The sequence below is a fragment of the Hemibagrus wyckioides genome, linkage group LG02 (assembly GCF_019097595.1).
Source record: "Hemibagrus wyckioides isolate EC202008001 linkage group LG02, SWU_Hwy_1.0, whole genome shotgun sequence".
Taxonomy (NCBI): Eukaryota; Metazoa; Chordata; class Actinopteri; order Siluriformes; family Bagridae; genus Hemibagrus; species Hemibagrus wyckioides.
In genome coordinates, this window is record NC_080711.1 from 26,347,339 (window position 1) to 26,365,754 (window position 18,416).

Sequence of the window (18,416 nt, forward strand, 5' to 3'; positions counted from 1 at the left end):
TAGGTTTTAATTAAAAATGCAATATAATAAATAGAACTACAATAAAAGATGTAAAGCTATGATAAAAGGTTATTAATAAAAAAGTATAATGAACAGTAAAGTCTATTAAAATACAACAAAATCTTAAATGTCTAATAAATAGTAAAATACAGAAAAATCTTAAACCTATAATAAAGATTAAAGTCTTAATGAGTAATGTATATAATAAAAAGTTAAACTAAAGATGGAGACGCTTATCGGAGCTGCAGATGTTGATGTGGTCCGTTGGTCAGAGAGCACTAACAGGTGTTGATGTTAGAGGTCAGTGATGTTGTGTCCAGCTGCTCAGGGAGAGAAGAAAAGCAAGACAGGTTTAAATCTGCAGAAAATAAAAGACAGTAATAAGTATTTACTTACCTGTGGAGATCTTGAGCAAGTGGAGAGAGAAAGAAAGGGAAAGAAAAGAGATGTGTTTAAAGTATGACCAGGACATTTATTACTTTATTCAAATTTTGGGGGTTGCTTAATCTTATAAATTAGTTACAAGTAATCTATCATCAAACAAAATGGAGAGCAAAAGCAGTTCTACAAATGAATGGGCAAAAGTGCAGAGTTTAATCTTAGTTTTATATTCTAATGACCACTGAATAGCCAACAATAGATTTCCTAAAATGTCCTGATCACTCTAAGCTGGCTGAGATAGAGAGGTGTGTGTGTGTGTGTGTTAGAGAAGTGTTGCTCAGACTCCCTCCATGGCCTTCAGCATCTCCTGGACATGCTCCTTCACGAGGCGTAACACAACAGTGGACATCCAAATGGCTAAATAAGAAAAAAACGGAACATTTATTCAACAATATATTTGTTTATATATACAGATTTGTTTATTTATTTCTTCCTTTCTTTATGTAAGTGAGGGTGAGAGTCTTCAACAGATCCACCTACACTCAGATCCTTCACTCAGGTCCACCAGATGTAAACCACTGATGGCTGAGGATTTCTTCAAACGTGGGCCGACATTCAGGTTCCGGGTCCAGACACCAATTGATCAGATTGTGGCAACCTGTGTGTGCAGCGATGAGATATTATAGATAGTGCTTTGACATTTCAGATATATATTAATATTATTAAAAAATCTATTAATCTTGTAATGCCAGTTTTACATCTTCAGCTGTTCTAAATGGTGATGCTTCTACATTTTCTCACCTTCAGACAGGCCGGGAGCGAAGTCCATCTTCCTGTAAACGATCTCATCCTCATTACAGAAGGGCAAGTGTCCACAGACAAGATGAAACAGGAGAACTCCCAGACCCCACATGGTGGCAGGATAACCCAAATACTCTCCATCACACACCCACTCAGGTGGAGAGAAACACCAAGTGCCTGAGCAAAAAAGAGAGAAGGAGCACCATCAGCACTGTTGCAAAAAAAACCCTTCAGTGGTCTCGGCTTCCTCCACATCATCAACAACAGATCCTGGAAAACATTTGACACATTTAACCACATCAGTATGTCACGGAGATGACAAATTTCATCAGTGGAAACTGACATTCATGTAGGAAAGAAAATATTTCAAGAAGACACTCTCTCATCCCCTTCATGTCTTTAATCAGAGGGTTATATTAGTGATCAGTAAGGAGAAACGAGTCTTATTGAAGAGGAAGGGAAATAAAAAGGCGAGTTGGTGAGGGACTGACTCTTTACAGCTGCTACAATGATGCGCTAACAGGAACTCACTCATTACCACAACATTCACTCTAACTATTAACACATCAGAAGAAACAATGCCGAGACCAAGAAGAGAAATAAAACACTTCAACGAGAATAATAATAATAATAATAATAATAATAATAATAATAATAATAATAATAATAATAATCCCGGTGCTAACAGTAACTCCACTTCATGTCAGGCTTCGTGACTCCGCCCTGTACTTGATTATTTTCATAAAACTTCAAGACTATTTCTAAAAGTCTAAAAGTCATGATGTTGTGCCTCGAAATGTTTTAATCCACAAAATAATCACTTTTATACTTTAAAATGCTCTTGATATGAGCCATGTAGCATCGCCGGCTAATGTTAGCGCCTTAGCTTTCGACTAGCTCTGTTAGCTAAACTACACAGGAGATTTGATCCTGTTTGTCCTCTGTACCGATTAAAGTCATTCATTTTCCACACACACTCTCTTTGTAAGTTCTAAAGCGATTAGAAACACACAGACTGAGTAAAAAGTGAGCTTTTCTCACCGTGAGCAGCTTGAAGTTCAGCAGCTTGAAGATCGCTGCTCCTCTTCAGCCAGCGATACGCGCAGTATCCCGCGGAGGTGAGCGCGAGCATCCCGGCGGCGCAGGCCAGGCCCCGGCCTGTCCATCTACCTAGAAAGGGAAGATACTTACCTAAATCCATCATTTCTCTCCAAGAAAATCTGCTGTTTATCCTTGAAATATCTCCAGGTAATCCGCAGTGTCGCTGTCTCCGTCGTTTTCTTTTGAAATCTCTTTTAAAAGCCTTCTAGATGACGCAAGCACGCGCTCTGGACATTTAAATGAAAACCACAAAAAGGGGCGGGACTTTCAAAAAACAACAACATGGCGCGTTATATTCTTAATATTTTATATAAACATTAATTAAGGTTATAATGCATGATGATTATGTTTCAATTAAATCTGATAATAAATGGTTAATAAACACACTTCCTGTCATAACAGCTTGTCCTATTCACTTATATCAGGAGGCAGTAGAGGGCGCCGCTGTGATTTGTATACAGACACGTCAATTCCTCCGCCATGTTGGAAGGGTCGACGTTCTGTTGGAAACCAGTGGAGGTTTTATATGCAGTATATGGTCGACCCTCATGAAATCATGTTGTAACTCGCGCTGTTTTTAGTTTTTCTCTTAACAGCTTGGTTTTAATTACAACAGGATTTATCTCCTTAATTATTTTAGCTGTGAGATTTCTCAGAGGCCTGAGCCCAACCACTAAAAAACAACACCTAAAGACAATCATTTGAAGGGGTGTCCCAAAACTTTTGGCAATATTGTGTATTTCAAACAACAAGAGTGAGCTCAGCTTCCCAAAAAGATAGCTGCACGTTTAATGTAACTTAATTCCACATAGAAGAGCTGGTAAACAATAGTCAAATCCCATTGCACAATCATATTTCATATACGACAGCACCTTTCATTTTCATTTTTGGCCTAGGATGATTTTTCTATTCATTTTTGTCGTTTTTGTATTCATGTGTGGCAACCGTTCAATCCAGCAAATGAGTAATAGCCAGAAATGAACTTGATCTTGTATTATAGGTTAAAAAATATGGATATTTTAAATGTCCAACCCACAGGAGAGAATATACATCTATAGTATACATTTATCTCAAATTTGAACATATTTCATATTGTCTTCAATAATGAGCAAAAGTGTTAAAGTCAAATACAATATATAAATAATAATAAACCTACAAATCATGTTAATTATGTTTATAAAACATCTTAAGAATCAGTGGGATAAGGTAGACTGGGAAATTTAGAGCATTACTAATTACTAATTACTAATCACAGTACCCTGTTCATACACTTAACAAAAACCTTTTAGGGTTTACTTGAAAAAATCCTCATAGCGATGTGCACTAGCACTTTTTAAGTAAATATTTCTGCTGGAATAACAAGTACAACTCACTTAGGAGTATCAAGTAAAATGTACTTACCACTAAACATAACCTTCATGAAGATATCAAGTATTGTAGATATGTAGATCTCTATAAATGGAGAAAATTGTCACAGAGTTTAATTATCTTGGTTTAACGTTGGATTCAAAGCTTAGTTTCAAAAAGCATGTAAAGAAAATGGTGAGGACTATAAAATATAACTTGATAAATTTCAGACAAATTAGACAATGTCTTCCCACTGACGTAGCTACGACTCTCATGCATGCTACAATTTTTTCTCATTTGTCATATTGTGCGACATGTTGGGGTCAAGCAGGAGAAACAGTTATTAAACCTTTAAGATCTCTTTATAAACAGACTTTAAAAACTTTGGACAAAAAGCCTAACCAGTATCACCACTGTAGGGTTTTGGAGAAATATAATTTTTTGAGTTTCGATAATTTTAGACTTTTTACAAATTTGTGTATGGTATATAAAATTCTAAATGGTTTGGCCCCTCCCATACTTCGTGTTTTTGTGCACCTCCGCTCTGCAGATTTTTTAAGATCTACTAGATCTTTTCGGATGAAAATTAGCCTTTTGGCTAAATTCGGTGCATTAAATGGACACATTTATGTTTATAATTGTACATGGTCCCTTTTCAAATAAACCTCAATAAAAAAAAATAAAAATAAAAAAAAAATACTTAATTATATTTAAGTCATAAGTTCTATTTAATTAAACTAATTAAGTAGTCAAGTTTTTACAGACAGAAACATCACTTTCATCCACATATGAAGTAAATCTTAAATGTCTGTAGAATTTCCTGTTGTGAATTAAATAAGTAGATTTTATTATATTGTTTTCTGTTGGATATTTTTAAGTATTAATTTTCTTTTGATAAATGTCCAAATAAATATAATTATTATTTTTTCTCTGAAATTAAACACACACACACACACACTACAATTAAACTGTTTATTTTGTAAACATTAAACAGTAATAATTCATTAGTTTCTACATAGCTACCATCATCTGGTACAGTATTTAAGGTGTGTTCAATACCAGCTGATCATTATAAACTACAAAAATCTTGGGTGGGGCAAATGTACAGAGATCCAGAGGGACTGTGATTCTTATAAGAGAAAACACACCATTCTGTGTAAGTAATGTTCAAAAGATAGGGGGGGTGGGGCTGGGTGGGGGGTAGATTTGTAATAGCAACAGGTTCATTATATAATGTTCCCCTGATATTAGACAATATTTATGTCCCTAATAGGGACTATGTATTATTTACAAAAAAATTCTTAACTAGTTTTTCCAATTTGACTTCACCTAAACTAATCCTAGGAGGGGATTTTAACTGTGTGCTCCACCCCACTATGGATCGGTCTTCAAAAACACCCTACATCACTTCTCAAAGTCTGGACTCTGGTGAATAAAAGTGTGGATTTCCTACTTTTTATTAAACGCATGTCAGACTTGTAAATCATCTGTTTAGTTTTTTTTAATGTCTTTTTAATATGTTCCAAAGTGAAAGCGAAGGCAAGATATTAAAAGTTTTGTTTTTGACATTGTTGTCATGACATCTAGTGTGTGTATGACGTTTGACGTAATCGGGTGACACTTCACCACAGTGAATGGATGGGTGAGGATATCAGTTTCCAGGAAAAGAAAAGTTGGTGAAGAAAATAGAGTTATCAAAGGTAATTGGACAGAGAGGTATGCATTCATTTTGCCCAAATCCAACACAAAACCGTTCTGTTTGATTTGTAATGAGACAGTTGGAGTTGTGAAGAGTGGAAATGTCACACGCCACTACGAAACAAAACACAGACATTATGAATTTTTATGCATATAATCATTTTCAATTGTCAATAAAATGTAGGAGAAAATGTTATTATATGCATTTGGAAGTATTAACAGTTGTCATCAAAATCTACTTTCAACAGACTTAAACCATTTACATTTACAGCATTTACAAGGTGTTTGTGTTCACTTTATGAATATTTCTGCAACACAAAAGATCTCATATTTATTTCTTTGTTTGTTTGTTTATTTATTTATTTATTTTTTCTCTTACCAGGTAAATGCTGCTTATGATGACTTACTCCTCCATAACAATGTCAGGTGGCTGAGTAAGGGAAGAGTCTTGGAGAGGTTAGGGTCATCAGGAAAGATTTGGACATGGATTTGTCAAAGCCAGCCTTTACTTGGATTTTCTGAGGAATGATGATAGCATAGAGCTTGTGGCCTTTTTAGTGGACATAACATCTCAGCTAAATGAACTGAATCAGAGGCTCCAGGGCAAAGGCAACACAGTGTGTGATCTGATGGCAGCAGGACTCTCCTCTGAAAGGCGGCTGGAGATCTTTAAGAGTGACATCACATGGCCACATATCCACTTTCCAACTCTTCTCCAGCAGACTAATGGCAATCACCATCATCACCATCTTTCCTTTTTGGAGAAGCCTAGCTAAAAATTTCAAGGAGCGCTTTGAGGGCTTCAGTGTAGGCAGACTAGTGCTGCTCTGCATTCCATCTCCATTCCTGGTCAAGAATGTTGAGGAGTTGTCAAAAGAAACAAGAGCATCTTCCCATGGGCAAGCATGGCATCTCTGCAGACTGAACTCTGGGTCGACCTATCAGTGCGAGTCTTCTCAGTAATGAATGTTGTGAAGAACTTATACTGCAGCAGCTTGACTAATTAACATTTAGGCCAGTGTCCCCGTCTAGCAACCACTCCTTTTGTGCCATGGTTTAGGCAGCTGATGGAAGACAGACAGAGCCTTTTCTCACATTAGACTGCTCTCTATTATGTTATTTTTAGCCTGCCTCTTGAACACTTTAAATTATTTGTTTTGCCATTTGTTATTAATGTATTTTGAATGCAAAAGTCACTTTTTTCAATAATAGTGTTGATTTGTTATGCATGCTTGCTTTTTAAAACCAAGTTTTATGATAACTAATTGTTAAAAGCTGAGTCTCCTGGGCCTGAACACCTCTCTCTGCAACTGGATCCTGGATTTCCTGACTGGGAGACCTCAGTCAGTCCGGATCGGGAGCAGTATCTCCAGCACCACCACACTGAACACTGGAGCTCCTCAGGGCTGTGTGCTCAGTCCATTGCTGTTCACTCTGCTGACTCACGACTGTGCAGCAATGCACAGCTCCAACCACATCAAGTTCGCTGATGACACGACCGTGGTGGGTCTCATCAGCAAGAACGACAAGTCAGCATACAGAGAGGAGGTGCAACATCTAACAGCCTGGTGCAGAACCAACAACCTCTCCCTGAACGTCGACAAGACCAAAGAGATGGTTGTTGACTTCAGGAGAGCACAGAGTGACCATTCTCCGCTGTCCATCGACGGATCCTCTGTGAAGATCATCAAGAGCACCAAATTCCTTGGTGTCCATCTGGCGGAGAACTTCACCTGGTCACTCAACACCAGCTCCATCACCAAGAAAGCCCAGCAGCGCCTCTACTTCCTGAGGAGGCTGAGGAAAGCCCATCTCCCTTCCCCCATCCCGACTTTGTTCTACAGACGGACCATCGAGAGCGTCCTGAGCAGCTGCATCACTGCCTGGTTTGGTAACTGCACCGTCTCGGATCGCAAGACCCTTCAGCAGATAGTGAGGACAGCTGAGAAGATCATCGGAGTCTCTCTCCCCTCTATCATGGACATTTACACCGCACGCTGCATCCACAAAGCCAACAGCATCGTGAATGACCCCACACACCCCTCACACACACTCTTACACACCCCACACACCCCTCACACACACTCTTACACACCCCACACACCCCTCACACACACTCTTACCCACCCCACACCCCTCACACACACCCCACACACCCCTCACACACACCCCACACACCCCTCTCACACACCCCACACACCCCTCACACACACCCCATACACCCCTCACACACACTCTTACACACCCCACACACCCCTCACACACACTCTTACACACCCCACACACCCCACACACCCCTCTCACACACCCCACACACCCCTCACACACACCCCATACACCCCTCACACACACTCTTACACACCCCACACACCCCTCACACACACTCTTACACACCCCACACACCCCTCACACACACTCTTACACACCCCACACACTCTTCACCCTCCTGCCATCTGGAAAGAGGTACCGGAGCATTCGGGCCCTCACAACCAGACTGTGTAACAGTTTCTTTCCTCAAGCCATCAGGCTCCTCAACACCCTGGACTGAACTGTTCTACACTCTCACACACACTCTCACTCAGGACTGAACTGTATATCAACTCTCTGTCTCTCTCACACACAGATACACACATACTCTCTCTTGACTGTGTGGACGCACACACACGCACACACACAATTTATATTGTTCACACTTATTGCACTACCTCAACCTGTCATCCGCTGCTATAGTTATATTTATGTTTATTTCTATTTGCACTACCTCAACCACTGCTGTGTATTTTTGCACAATTATTTTTGTACAATACTTTTTTTTTTTTTTTTTTACATCATTTCACTTCATCTTATCTTATTTCACTTACATTCCAGTACACGTTCTTTTCTTTCTTTTCGGTGCTAAGTGTCCTGTGTTCTTTTGTGTTGTCTTTCTTGTATTTATTGTCTTTTGCACTGTCTTGTCTATGCTCTGTTTGCACCTAGCTGCACACTGTGGACTTTACGTGGCTAATGACAATCTTCTGTCCTAGCTCTGTGGTGTTGTTTTTATGTTGAACTTTGTTGTTGTATGTTTATGTAGCACCAGGTCCTGGAGAAACGTTGTTTCATTTCACTATGTACTGCGTCAGCTATATGTGGTTGAAATGACAATAAAGCTTCTTGAATCTTGAATCTTCCAGAACTTGGACATTGATTAAAATTCATATTTGGACCTTCAAATGTCCCTGCCCTACAAAATAACTAAATCCGCCATGTCTATTAATACTTTTTTGAGACATATACATTTCCTGATCTCTGACGTTTCTTATATCCAAGCCATAAGCAGTTCTCTTTTTTTCCCCAGTGCATCGTTCATATCCACTTTGGGAGTCTTTAAAAGGCTATATTATGGGGGAAATAATCTCATTTTCATCGAGGGAGAGGGGAAAAAAAGAAACCATCAACTAAATGATCTTTTAATCAAATTAAACAATTAGACTTGAAATGTGCAATTAAGCCCTCACCTGACATTTTTAAGGAAAGAACAAAGCTACAGACAGAGAGTGATCTAATAACATCTGAACAGACAGAAAGACTTTTGCTCCAATCTCGCTCTAAATTATAGAAACTTTCGGACAAATGTGGGAAAATTCTTGCTCAACAAATAAGACAGTACTTAACTACAAATACTATAACATCTATTCGTAGGGATGATGGCAGGATCACCAAGGATGAGTTGGAAATCATTTCGGTCTTTGAACAATTCTATACAGCCCTGTATTCGTCTGAAATTGATTATAACTGTTCTGAACTTGATTCTTTTTTTAATACCATTAAAATGCCCCAAATTCCCTCTGAGGATAATGCAGAATTGGAGAGAATTCTTAACCCTTTCATGCACAACATTGATATAAACAGTGGCGGGCCGTGCATTTCAGACCTAGGCCTTCACTGCTGTCCTAACTGAATTAATCCACCTTCATAGCATCACTATAGATACTAATCAACTATTAAATAACGAAGTAAAAAAGAAATTAGTCTACAGTATTTCACACCTCACAAGGAATAGTCAATTTTATTAGGGTTACTTTTCTCAAAAAAGTCATTCTTGATGCCGTATGCAGCAAACTGCAATCTCCGGAGGACGCAGCATCTGAAATGAGACACAGTGAATATAGAAACACTGTATAACAGTGCGCTGTGTCACAGGCTCTTGTAGAGAACATGAATAAAATTACATTACATATAGCAAAAAAAACACATTAACACAATTCAGTCTCACAAGTTTCCTTTCACTGCAGCAAAAAAAAACAAAACCACAGTCCACCCCGGGGATCTGGAATGAAGGCAAACTGAAAACCCAGAAAAAAAGAAAACCCAAAAGCATAAATGGTTCCTGAAAAAGCTTACCAACTATTTTGAAGAATCAAAAGGATTTTCTTAAAATGTCCGCCTTGAAAATGCATTTGTAAGGATGTCCGTGACCAAATCGATTTCTTCTCCTCTGTCAGCCATTGTGAGATAAAATATATATATTTTATTTAGTTTATGTGGTTCGCCGACCTCTGACTACTCCAATTATCCAATCACAAGACATGAAATTGCTGACGTAATCGTATGCCTGCTAGATGACCCCGTGACGCCAACTCGAAATCTGATTGGTTAATGGAGCAGTTTCATTGCCATTCATTTTAATCTACGGGCGCCTGCACTATTGATTCTGAAGGCCTTAGAGCTGGGCAACACATGATGTCAGCCACTGGCTGAAATATGATTGGATAAATACTCTTATTATAAATATACACTACTGGAAGCAGCGCAACCAAGAGAAAAGCTATGAAATGTAGAGAATAGACTATTGGGAATAATTTAATACACATTCATGGAAAAATATATTAAATATATTAACATACAAGTCAGTGATTCAGATCACTGCTGTTTGCTGGCCCTGATGGTCCGCCACTGGTATTGAGTGACCCTCAGCTCCCTCGGCTGATTTTTTTATATAATAGGGTGAATTTGCATAAACATCCTTCAGCTGTTAGATTTCATAGTTTCATGAGTCCTTCTTGAAAACAAGTGAGCTGCTGCCCCCTACAGATGATTTTTATATTTAGGAGTTTGTAGTAATGATGCTGCAGAAAACATGTACATTTCATGTGATCTCTTGTCAGGTTCTGTGCTGCTGAACAGACTCTGTGTTTCTTAATTCAGGAAATTAACCACTGACCTGTAGTGTTCCTGCAGCTGGTATCACAAATAGGAGGAATAAAATCATGAATAGTACAGTATATAGTCACAACTAGTCATCAGAATCATTGTCCTAGAGCATTGTCCATGTAAATGTGATAGATTACAATGGGGATTATTATTATTAATATTAATAACTACTAAAAAAAAACAAGATTGGAATAGAGAGAAAGATCTGAGTGCTGTAAAATACACTGTCCTAAAATGATCTTTCTCTGAGTTCTGCTTCACCCAGATTTAAAGTGTATGGGAGTGTTATCTATCACAGAGCTCACTGGAAACTAGAGCAGCCAAGAACATGCTGTTTATACACGACTCTATTTGAATAGGGAGTGTCCATGACCACTATGGAGGTGTTCAATCCACAACCACATGCTGCTCACTGTATAGGTCAACTATATTATGTTTAAGTCTGCATTTTGTGGTATTTGGTGTAGAATGTAATCAGGATTTCACAAGTGTTTAGAGATTTCAAACTGAAGAAACACTTCATCATTATAACATGTCATCCTCTCCCCTTAAAATCATCTTAAAATCAAACCCTTTAACTGACCGCACTGTCACTGCTTTGCATCAGTCAAGGTCTTGTGTTTTTCTGCATGTTTAGTTCTGTAGAGGCAATTCAAACTGTAATTTATAAAAACAGCAATCTGTATTTCACAAAGAAAGCATACAACTTTACATCTGTCTTCAGTAAATAAATACTTAGAAGTCCATAACGTGTTATGTGAGCTGACATTTTTGAGGGCTAACAGCTAACTCAGCATCTGTGAAGGTGTGTAGACACACATGTACATGAAATTTTAAAGTAATTGCCTTAAAAATAATAGCAATGCAGTTGTATGGTAAAGGGGATTTTTGTGATAGCAGCAATTTTAATCAAATGAATCAGTGGTCAGTTAAGTCATTTATAACCATGTCTTTATGATGGAGGTTGTACTTCACTCTCAGTGTCCAACTCTAAAGTCATCTGAAGAAAAAAAAAAAAGACTGTAAAGATATGTGAAGTTAATAAATTCACACACTTATTAAAATGTTCCTTGGTGCTTACATTAGTTTGTATTTATTTAAGACTGAATATCTAAGTTAAATTTAGTAAGTAAATGCTGTTTAATTGTGAAATGTTTTTCAGTCTTAATGTTTTTTTAGTGCAAATACGTAGATTATGAAAATATGAGCTCAGTGTATGATTACAGTACACACGTGTTTTTGTAATGACACTTGTCTTGGAAATGCATCAGTGTGGTCTTCGTGCACAGTAATACACAGCTGTGTCTTCAGTCTGCATGTTCTGTCCTCTCAGAGTCACCGTGCTGCTGGAGGCATCTTTAGAAATACTGAACTTGCTTTTTAGAGACTCTTTATGATACATGCTTCCACCCCCCCAAATGTGGTTTATCCATTCCAGAGTTTTCCCTGCAGGTTGTCGAATCCAACCTGTAGCGTAGCTGTTATCAGTAACTGAGTAACCGGATACTTTACAGCTGAGGGTTAAAGAATCTCCAGGCTTTAACATCACTGAGGTGTCCTGAGTGAGCTCTACTGCACATTCCACATCTGAAAAAAAGAGATGTCACAATTTCAGTAAAAATGTATGTACAGTAGGTTATAACTGCAGTAATTTACTAGCAGCTCTGAGTTCATTACTGAAGTGAAACTCACAGGATGAAGCTGCCAGCAGCAGCAGAACTGGAAGGAACATCTTTTATCTAAAAGCAGTGCTAAACTCTCCAGAGCCCACAGTGACCGTGGCTGATATTTCTCTATATGTAGCTGTAAGGGGAAGATTTTGCATATTCATTTACATATTGTTATGATGGTGTTCTACAGGTTTTAATAATCACAGTGAAAAATGTTCTTTGGTGCTTACGTTACTTTATATTTATTTAAAACTGGATAAGTAAAGTTAAACTCATGATATAAATGACTTTTAAACTCTTAACTGTTTACATAGTTCTCACTCTGTCATATTGTGAAATATGACACATGTTTATGTTTTAAACAGCATGTAGGGAAAATATTTATACTGACTGGATCTCATTACACAGACTCCTGAAGGATGCAGGAAAGCTACACTGTTGTGTGTGTTGCTTATATTTTTATTGCATGAATTCTGAATTGAAGTATGGAACTTTGCATCAGTGTAAATGTCCCGACAATGTTCACAACAATCCAGTAATCCAGTAAACTGACTCATTTAGATTAAACATTTAGATTGTTTGACCTCCATGAAAATGAAAATGTGGGTTTGTCATGTGACTATAGCAAGTATGTGTTTTTGTAGTGATGTCTAAGGGGAAGTATCACTGTGTGTAGTATCCACCTCGAGCACAGTAATAAACTGCAGTGTCTTCTGTCCTCATGCTGTTCATCTGCAGATACACCTGCTTCTTACTGTCGTCTCTGGAGATGGTGAAGCGGCCCTTAACTGCACTGGAGTAATATATGCTACTACTGTAGATGCTTGCAACCCATTCCAGTCCTTTTCCAGGCGCCTGTCTGATCCAAGCCAGGTAATAGCCACTAATGTCTAATCCAGAGGCTGTGCAGGTCAGTTTATGAGACTGATCAGGTTTGATGATCACTGGATCAGACTCGGTCAGTGTCTGACTGCAGGAATCTGCAAGAACATACAAACATTTATGTTCATGTTAAAAAAGCAAATATGAAAAATCCTTAAAATGATTCTCTATATGAAATGAATAATTATACTAACATTGAATGAACATTGCTAGAGTAAAGTAACTCAAAACACTGCCTAGTCCCATCTCAAAGAATTAAAATAATTCCTGCTGCTGTAAATGAACACAAACTGCTGGTATGTTGTTGGGCTGAAGGTTTCAGCATAAATGGTTCAAATACAGGATTTCATTTGCATGACACGCCCACTAGAGATATAAAAACATTCACAGAGGAACAGCTGAGATGAGAAAAAGCTTCCTGTAAGACTCTGGGTGTGTTTCATGCTGTCAGGTTCATCACTGCTCTTTACTCATTACATCTCATGTGTTTTTAATCCATCACTGTGTATCACTGTAACTGAAGCTGAATGTGTATTTATGAGCAGTTAAAGATGGTTTCGTTCACACAGACTGTCTTCTCTATGCATCAGAAATCAGTAACTTGGTCCTGTACTGAGAATAATTTCACCTTTATCTAAAATACAGCAGAAGCAGAAGACCTCAGTGACAGAATAAGTAAGGAATAAAACACATGGGGCATGATGTTGTATGAAAATAATCAAGGACAGGGTGCTGGGATACAGTAGCATGTGTGGACGTGTTTTGTTCTTCTAATACCTCTCTTTGTATCTTGTTGTTTATTGACTCAACATTATTGGAGGAATTATTGTATCATTTGAACTCAGTTATATGAAGTAAAAACTGCTTTCAAACATGTGAAACAGATGGAATGTTAACTGGACATTCAGACATTTTTCATTTCAAACAGCAACATATTCTTCATAACAATGAACTGAGTAAACTTTTTATTAGTTTTTGTTAAATAATTAGCTGAGTGTTTAGACTGTAAGTGTTTGTAATGTGGGAATTAGTTACTTGGTAAAATGTTGTTTGTTATTTAATTTAAGAAGTGAATTGCACTGCAGCTTGTCGTGTCACTGTGTGGATCACGAGCGCAGTAATACACAGCTGTGTCTTCAGTCTGCATGTTCTGTCCCCCTAAGGTCACAGTGTCACTGGAAGTGTCTCAAGAAACCACAAACTTGTCTTTAAGTGAATCTTTCTTATTAACACTGCCATTATAATAAATGTTGTTGATCCATTCTAAAGCTTTTCCTGCAGGTTGTCGAATCCAATCTGTTCCATAGTGGCTGCTGCTATCAGTGATAGAAGCTCCAGACACTTTACAGGTGATGGTTAAAGTGTCTCCTGGCTTTATAAGCAGTGAGTCTGGCTGGATGAGCTCAGTAGCACAGAACACATCTGTGAAAAGAGAAAAAGAAAAGGTTGACATGTCGAACTGAAAGGATCAGATGAAATAATAAAGCTTCAATCCAAACACTCACAGGGGGCGAGAGCCAGCAGCAGCAGTGGAGCTGAAGCTAACATGTTTGTGTTGAAGGAAGACTAATGAGCAGTTGAAAACTGATCTATTTCCAGTTCACTCAAATTCATCTGAATCTCTGCCATAATACATGAAAATAATAATAATTAGATAAACAATCCTTTGTCATTATCAGTCATGTGTAAGCTGCACTCTAGAGAATTACATTAACACAGAAATGATTCTCATGTCAAATTTGACTCTGACATGGTGAAATATTGCAGTGTTTTCTGAACAGCATGAACTACATTTAACATTATAATCAAACCGTTCAATAGAACATGATGTTCATTCTGGTATAGTCTGCCCTCTAGAGGCTTTAACTGATGAATCCAGAGAGAAATAGCTGAGAAGATTCTAGATCAGGTGTTTTTAAATTCTGAAGAAGAATTGTAATCTCTAGTGAACAGAAGGCAAAGCTGAAATCTAATATCTATCAACAACTCAACAGTGAAACTATTCTCTATACTTCATCTACTTTATTATTCAAAAGTTTAAAATGATCTTCTTCAAGAAATTGAATCAGGAATCCTCATAGGCCCATGGTTACTGTTGTAGATAGGACATTATTTACACTTACATTATTTACTGTCCAGTGTCACCCAAATGAGGATGGGTTCCCTTCTGAGTCTGGTTCCTCTCAAGGTTTCTTCCTCATTTCATCACAGGGAGTTTTTCCTTGCCATTGTCGCCTCAGGCTTGCTTATTAGGGATAAATAGGGATAAAATAGTTTAATAATTTCATTTAATATTTCTTTTTTTTCTCCTTTCTGTTTCTCTACTTTTGTAAAGCTGCTTTGAGACAATGTTCATTGTAAAAAGCGCTATGCAAATAAATTGAATTGAAAAATTATCTTCTAATAACATTATAAATATTGAAACAGTTTACATCTAATACACTAAGAAAAGAGTTAAAATCTAATTTGTAATTTTAATTATTACCATTTATTTGAGATAACATTTGAAATAATAAATGAAGAAAAAAAATATTACTAAATATCAACTAAGTAAACACTTGTATTATTTTTTGATAAATGCTGATCTAGTTGTTTAAGCTGAGTTTATGATAATGTGGGGATTAGTTACTGTGTAAAATGTAGTTGTGACGGTGGCTGATATTTCTCTATATGTAGCTGTAAGGTGAACATTTTGCATATTCATTTACCTATTGTTTTGCTGGTCTTCTACATGTTTTTATAACCACAGTGAAAAATGTTCTTTGGTGCTTAAGTTACTTTATATTTATTTAAAACTGAATAAGCAACTTAAATTTAGTATATAAATGACTTTCAACCTCTAAACTGTAACACCCAGAAGAACATTCTGGTTTGTTCAGAAACTGTCATTTTTTCTTCTGTGTGTTTAAAATAAACTGAAATTAATTAAAGAAATAATTCAGGTCACAAATCATCACTGATTCATTTAGTCAGGAGCTCATGCCAACAACTTGTCTGTTATTAAATCTTTGTGAATGATGGAATAATTTTAAGTATCTGCTTCTCTTTTTTTACTTATCCGTTTCAAATAAACCACATGGAGGAAAACCCTTTACCCAGTAGACTTTGAGAGGAGTTCTCTAATATGTTTTAGTCTTCAATGTTTCACATAAACCCATAATATGAAATGTTAACATTTTAAACTTGCAAAAGAAATTAAAGCATTCACTTAATCAATTAATCTGTAAAGCTCAAATCTAGCAGAGGTTTCACATCATCATGATAATGACTGAGGGACGAAGTAGGATAGAATGTATTTTTTTATTTTGTTTTCATAAAATGCTACATATCTGGTGTAAATATGGTAATATGTAGCACAAATCATCCTAAATTATGAAAAATCAATACGTGTCTGATAATGAGTGATAGTGAATGAGTCTCATACAGAATGCAGTTTGTGGATTCACTTTTTTCACTTTATTTGTTAAACTCTGCTGCCTCCTTCAGTTGTTTCAATTATTGCACCTCACACTGTGAGAACAGACTGTGTGTTAAACACAACACACTGCTGGAAACATGCTGTATTATTCCTGAATCCACTCAGTAAACACTGATTCAACTGTTGGTTAAAAATGTAAAATAAAGAATTAATAAAGGTTCAGAATGAACACTCTTTCAATAATGTTTTCTTTTTTTATTTGAAAATTACTTTGTGACTGTTTTAAAATGCTGAAAATGATCACAACTTCATTCCAGTGAAAGAAAGTGAAAGTGTGACTGAGATGATTTATTAGTTGCATTGAGAGGATGTGTGTAACATGTCTCATAAGGTTTTTGTAAGAGGAATCCACTATTCTGTCTCACTGTGTGTAACTAGCGCAATAATACACAGCTGTGTCTTCAGTCTGCATGTTCTGTCCTCCAATTGTTATTGTGTTAGTAGAAGTGTCTCTGGAGATGCTGAACTTATTTTTCAGTTTCTCACTGTAAGCTGTATCCCCATCACTATCGATGTCTCCAATCCACTCCAGAGCTTTTCCTGCAGGTTGTCGGATCCAAGCTGTAGCATAGCTCGTAACTGAATATGAAACCTTGCAGTGGATGGAGAGACTCTGGCCTGGCTGGACTGTCATGGAAGCAGGCTGAGTCAGTTCCACACCATGTACATCTGTGGAGGAAAACACATGGTGATATCTCACACAATATCTGCTGCACCTTTATTCTTCATCTAGTAAATGAATGAATTTGATAAAGCACTCACAAGAAGCAGCTGCCAGCAGGAGCAGTAGAGATGTAGAGAACATGGTGTGTGTTGTTTGTACTGGAGTCTTCTCTGTTCTCCAAAGTTTAACAGACACCATCACATCATATAAATAGAGTGAGATCCAGCTCTGACGCATGGATTTGCTTATCTGCTGATGATGGGAGGAGAATGTATCTGAAATGTATTTAAATCATGAGGAGGAGATTCATCTGATGGAGGATATGTGGGTTTATAATGGGGAGAAAAACTCTTTTGTTTAAAAGTCTTTTTTATGAATTTAGTAAACCCCAATTACAAAAAGATTTTATATTTGGAACTTTCTCTTTTAACCACAATGTTCATTTTATAAATAATCTGAATGAATGTCGCTTTTGTGCACAGTAATACACAGCTGTATCCTCTGTCTGAAAGTTTTGCCCCTTTAAAAACACTGTGCTGCTGGAGACGTATGCCAGACAGCAAAATAGGTCTGGCCCAAATCTGGCCCACACAGTGCACTTACACTCGGCCCACATACCACAAAGAATGATCACCCTTGGGTGGCCCATATCTGGTTTGCCACAGGTGGGCCACGCATGGGCCAGCACAAGTCCAGCACTGGGCCACACTGTTTGCTCAGAACAGGGACAGCACTGGGCCATACTGCTGACCCAGATTTGGCCCACAGAAAACATAATTGGGCCACATCTGGCATGCCATCATATAAAGAGTGCCATCATTGTCAGACCTGGTCTGCATCTGGTTGACATACCACTTGCCATGCCATCACTCAGCAAGCAGTGCCAGCTTAATGCCAGATCTGGCCCAGACCCTTTGCTATGTGTTATAACACACATATATATAAAACTTCATATCGAGGAAAACACTTTCTATGAAACATTTTTCACAAATATGCAAAAATCTGGTTAACTGCTTAATAAATATTGCAATCATTATACTCTATAAATAACAAGTACATCATTTTCCTGTGTATATCCCTTCACCTGTTAGATAGCAACACTTTTTTTAAACAAGTAAAGTAATAGTGAACATACTGAGAGCAGGCAAATTCAAAGTCCAATAAAAAGACATTCAGAAAACCTCAACATTCACAGAAA

The 18,416-nt window shown here is 37.5% G+C and overlaps 1 long non-coding RNA gene and 2 gene segments (V, D, J or C); all 3 read right to left on the reverse strand.

Moving 5' to 3' along the window:
• Positions 1-662: 662 nt before the first annotated feature.
• LOC131343597 (uncharacterized) lies at positions 663-1,320 on the reverse strand. Its single transcript, XR_009203154.1, has 3 exons — positions 1,183-1,320; positions 922-1,039; positions 663-798 (listed from the first exon to the last, which is right to left on the reverse strand). It is a non-coding gene; the product is annotated as an uncharacterized LOC131343597 (long non-coding RNA).
• Positions 1,321-11,791: 10,471 nt separating this feature from the next.
• LOC131364759 (Ig heavy chain V region 914-like) lies at positions 11,792-12,256 on the reverse strand. The segment is given in 2 exon segments: positions 11,792-12,111; positions 12,217-12,256. Coding segments are annotated over 2 exon segments (360 nt in total).
• A 4,633-nt stretch (positions 12,257-16,889) lies between these two features.
• On the reverse strand, positions 16,890-17,450 carry LOC131343536 (Ig heavy chain V region 914-like). The segment is given in 2 exon segments: positions 16,890-17,223; positions 17,317-17,450. Coding segments are annotated over 2 exon segments (408 nt in total).
• Positions 17,451-18,416: the final 966 nt, after the last annotated feature.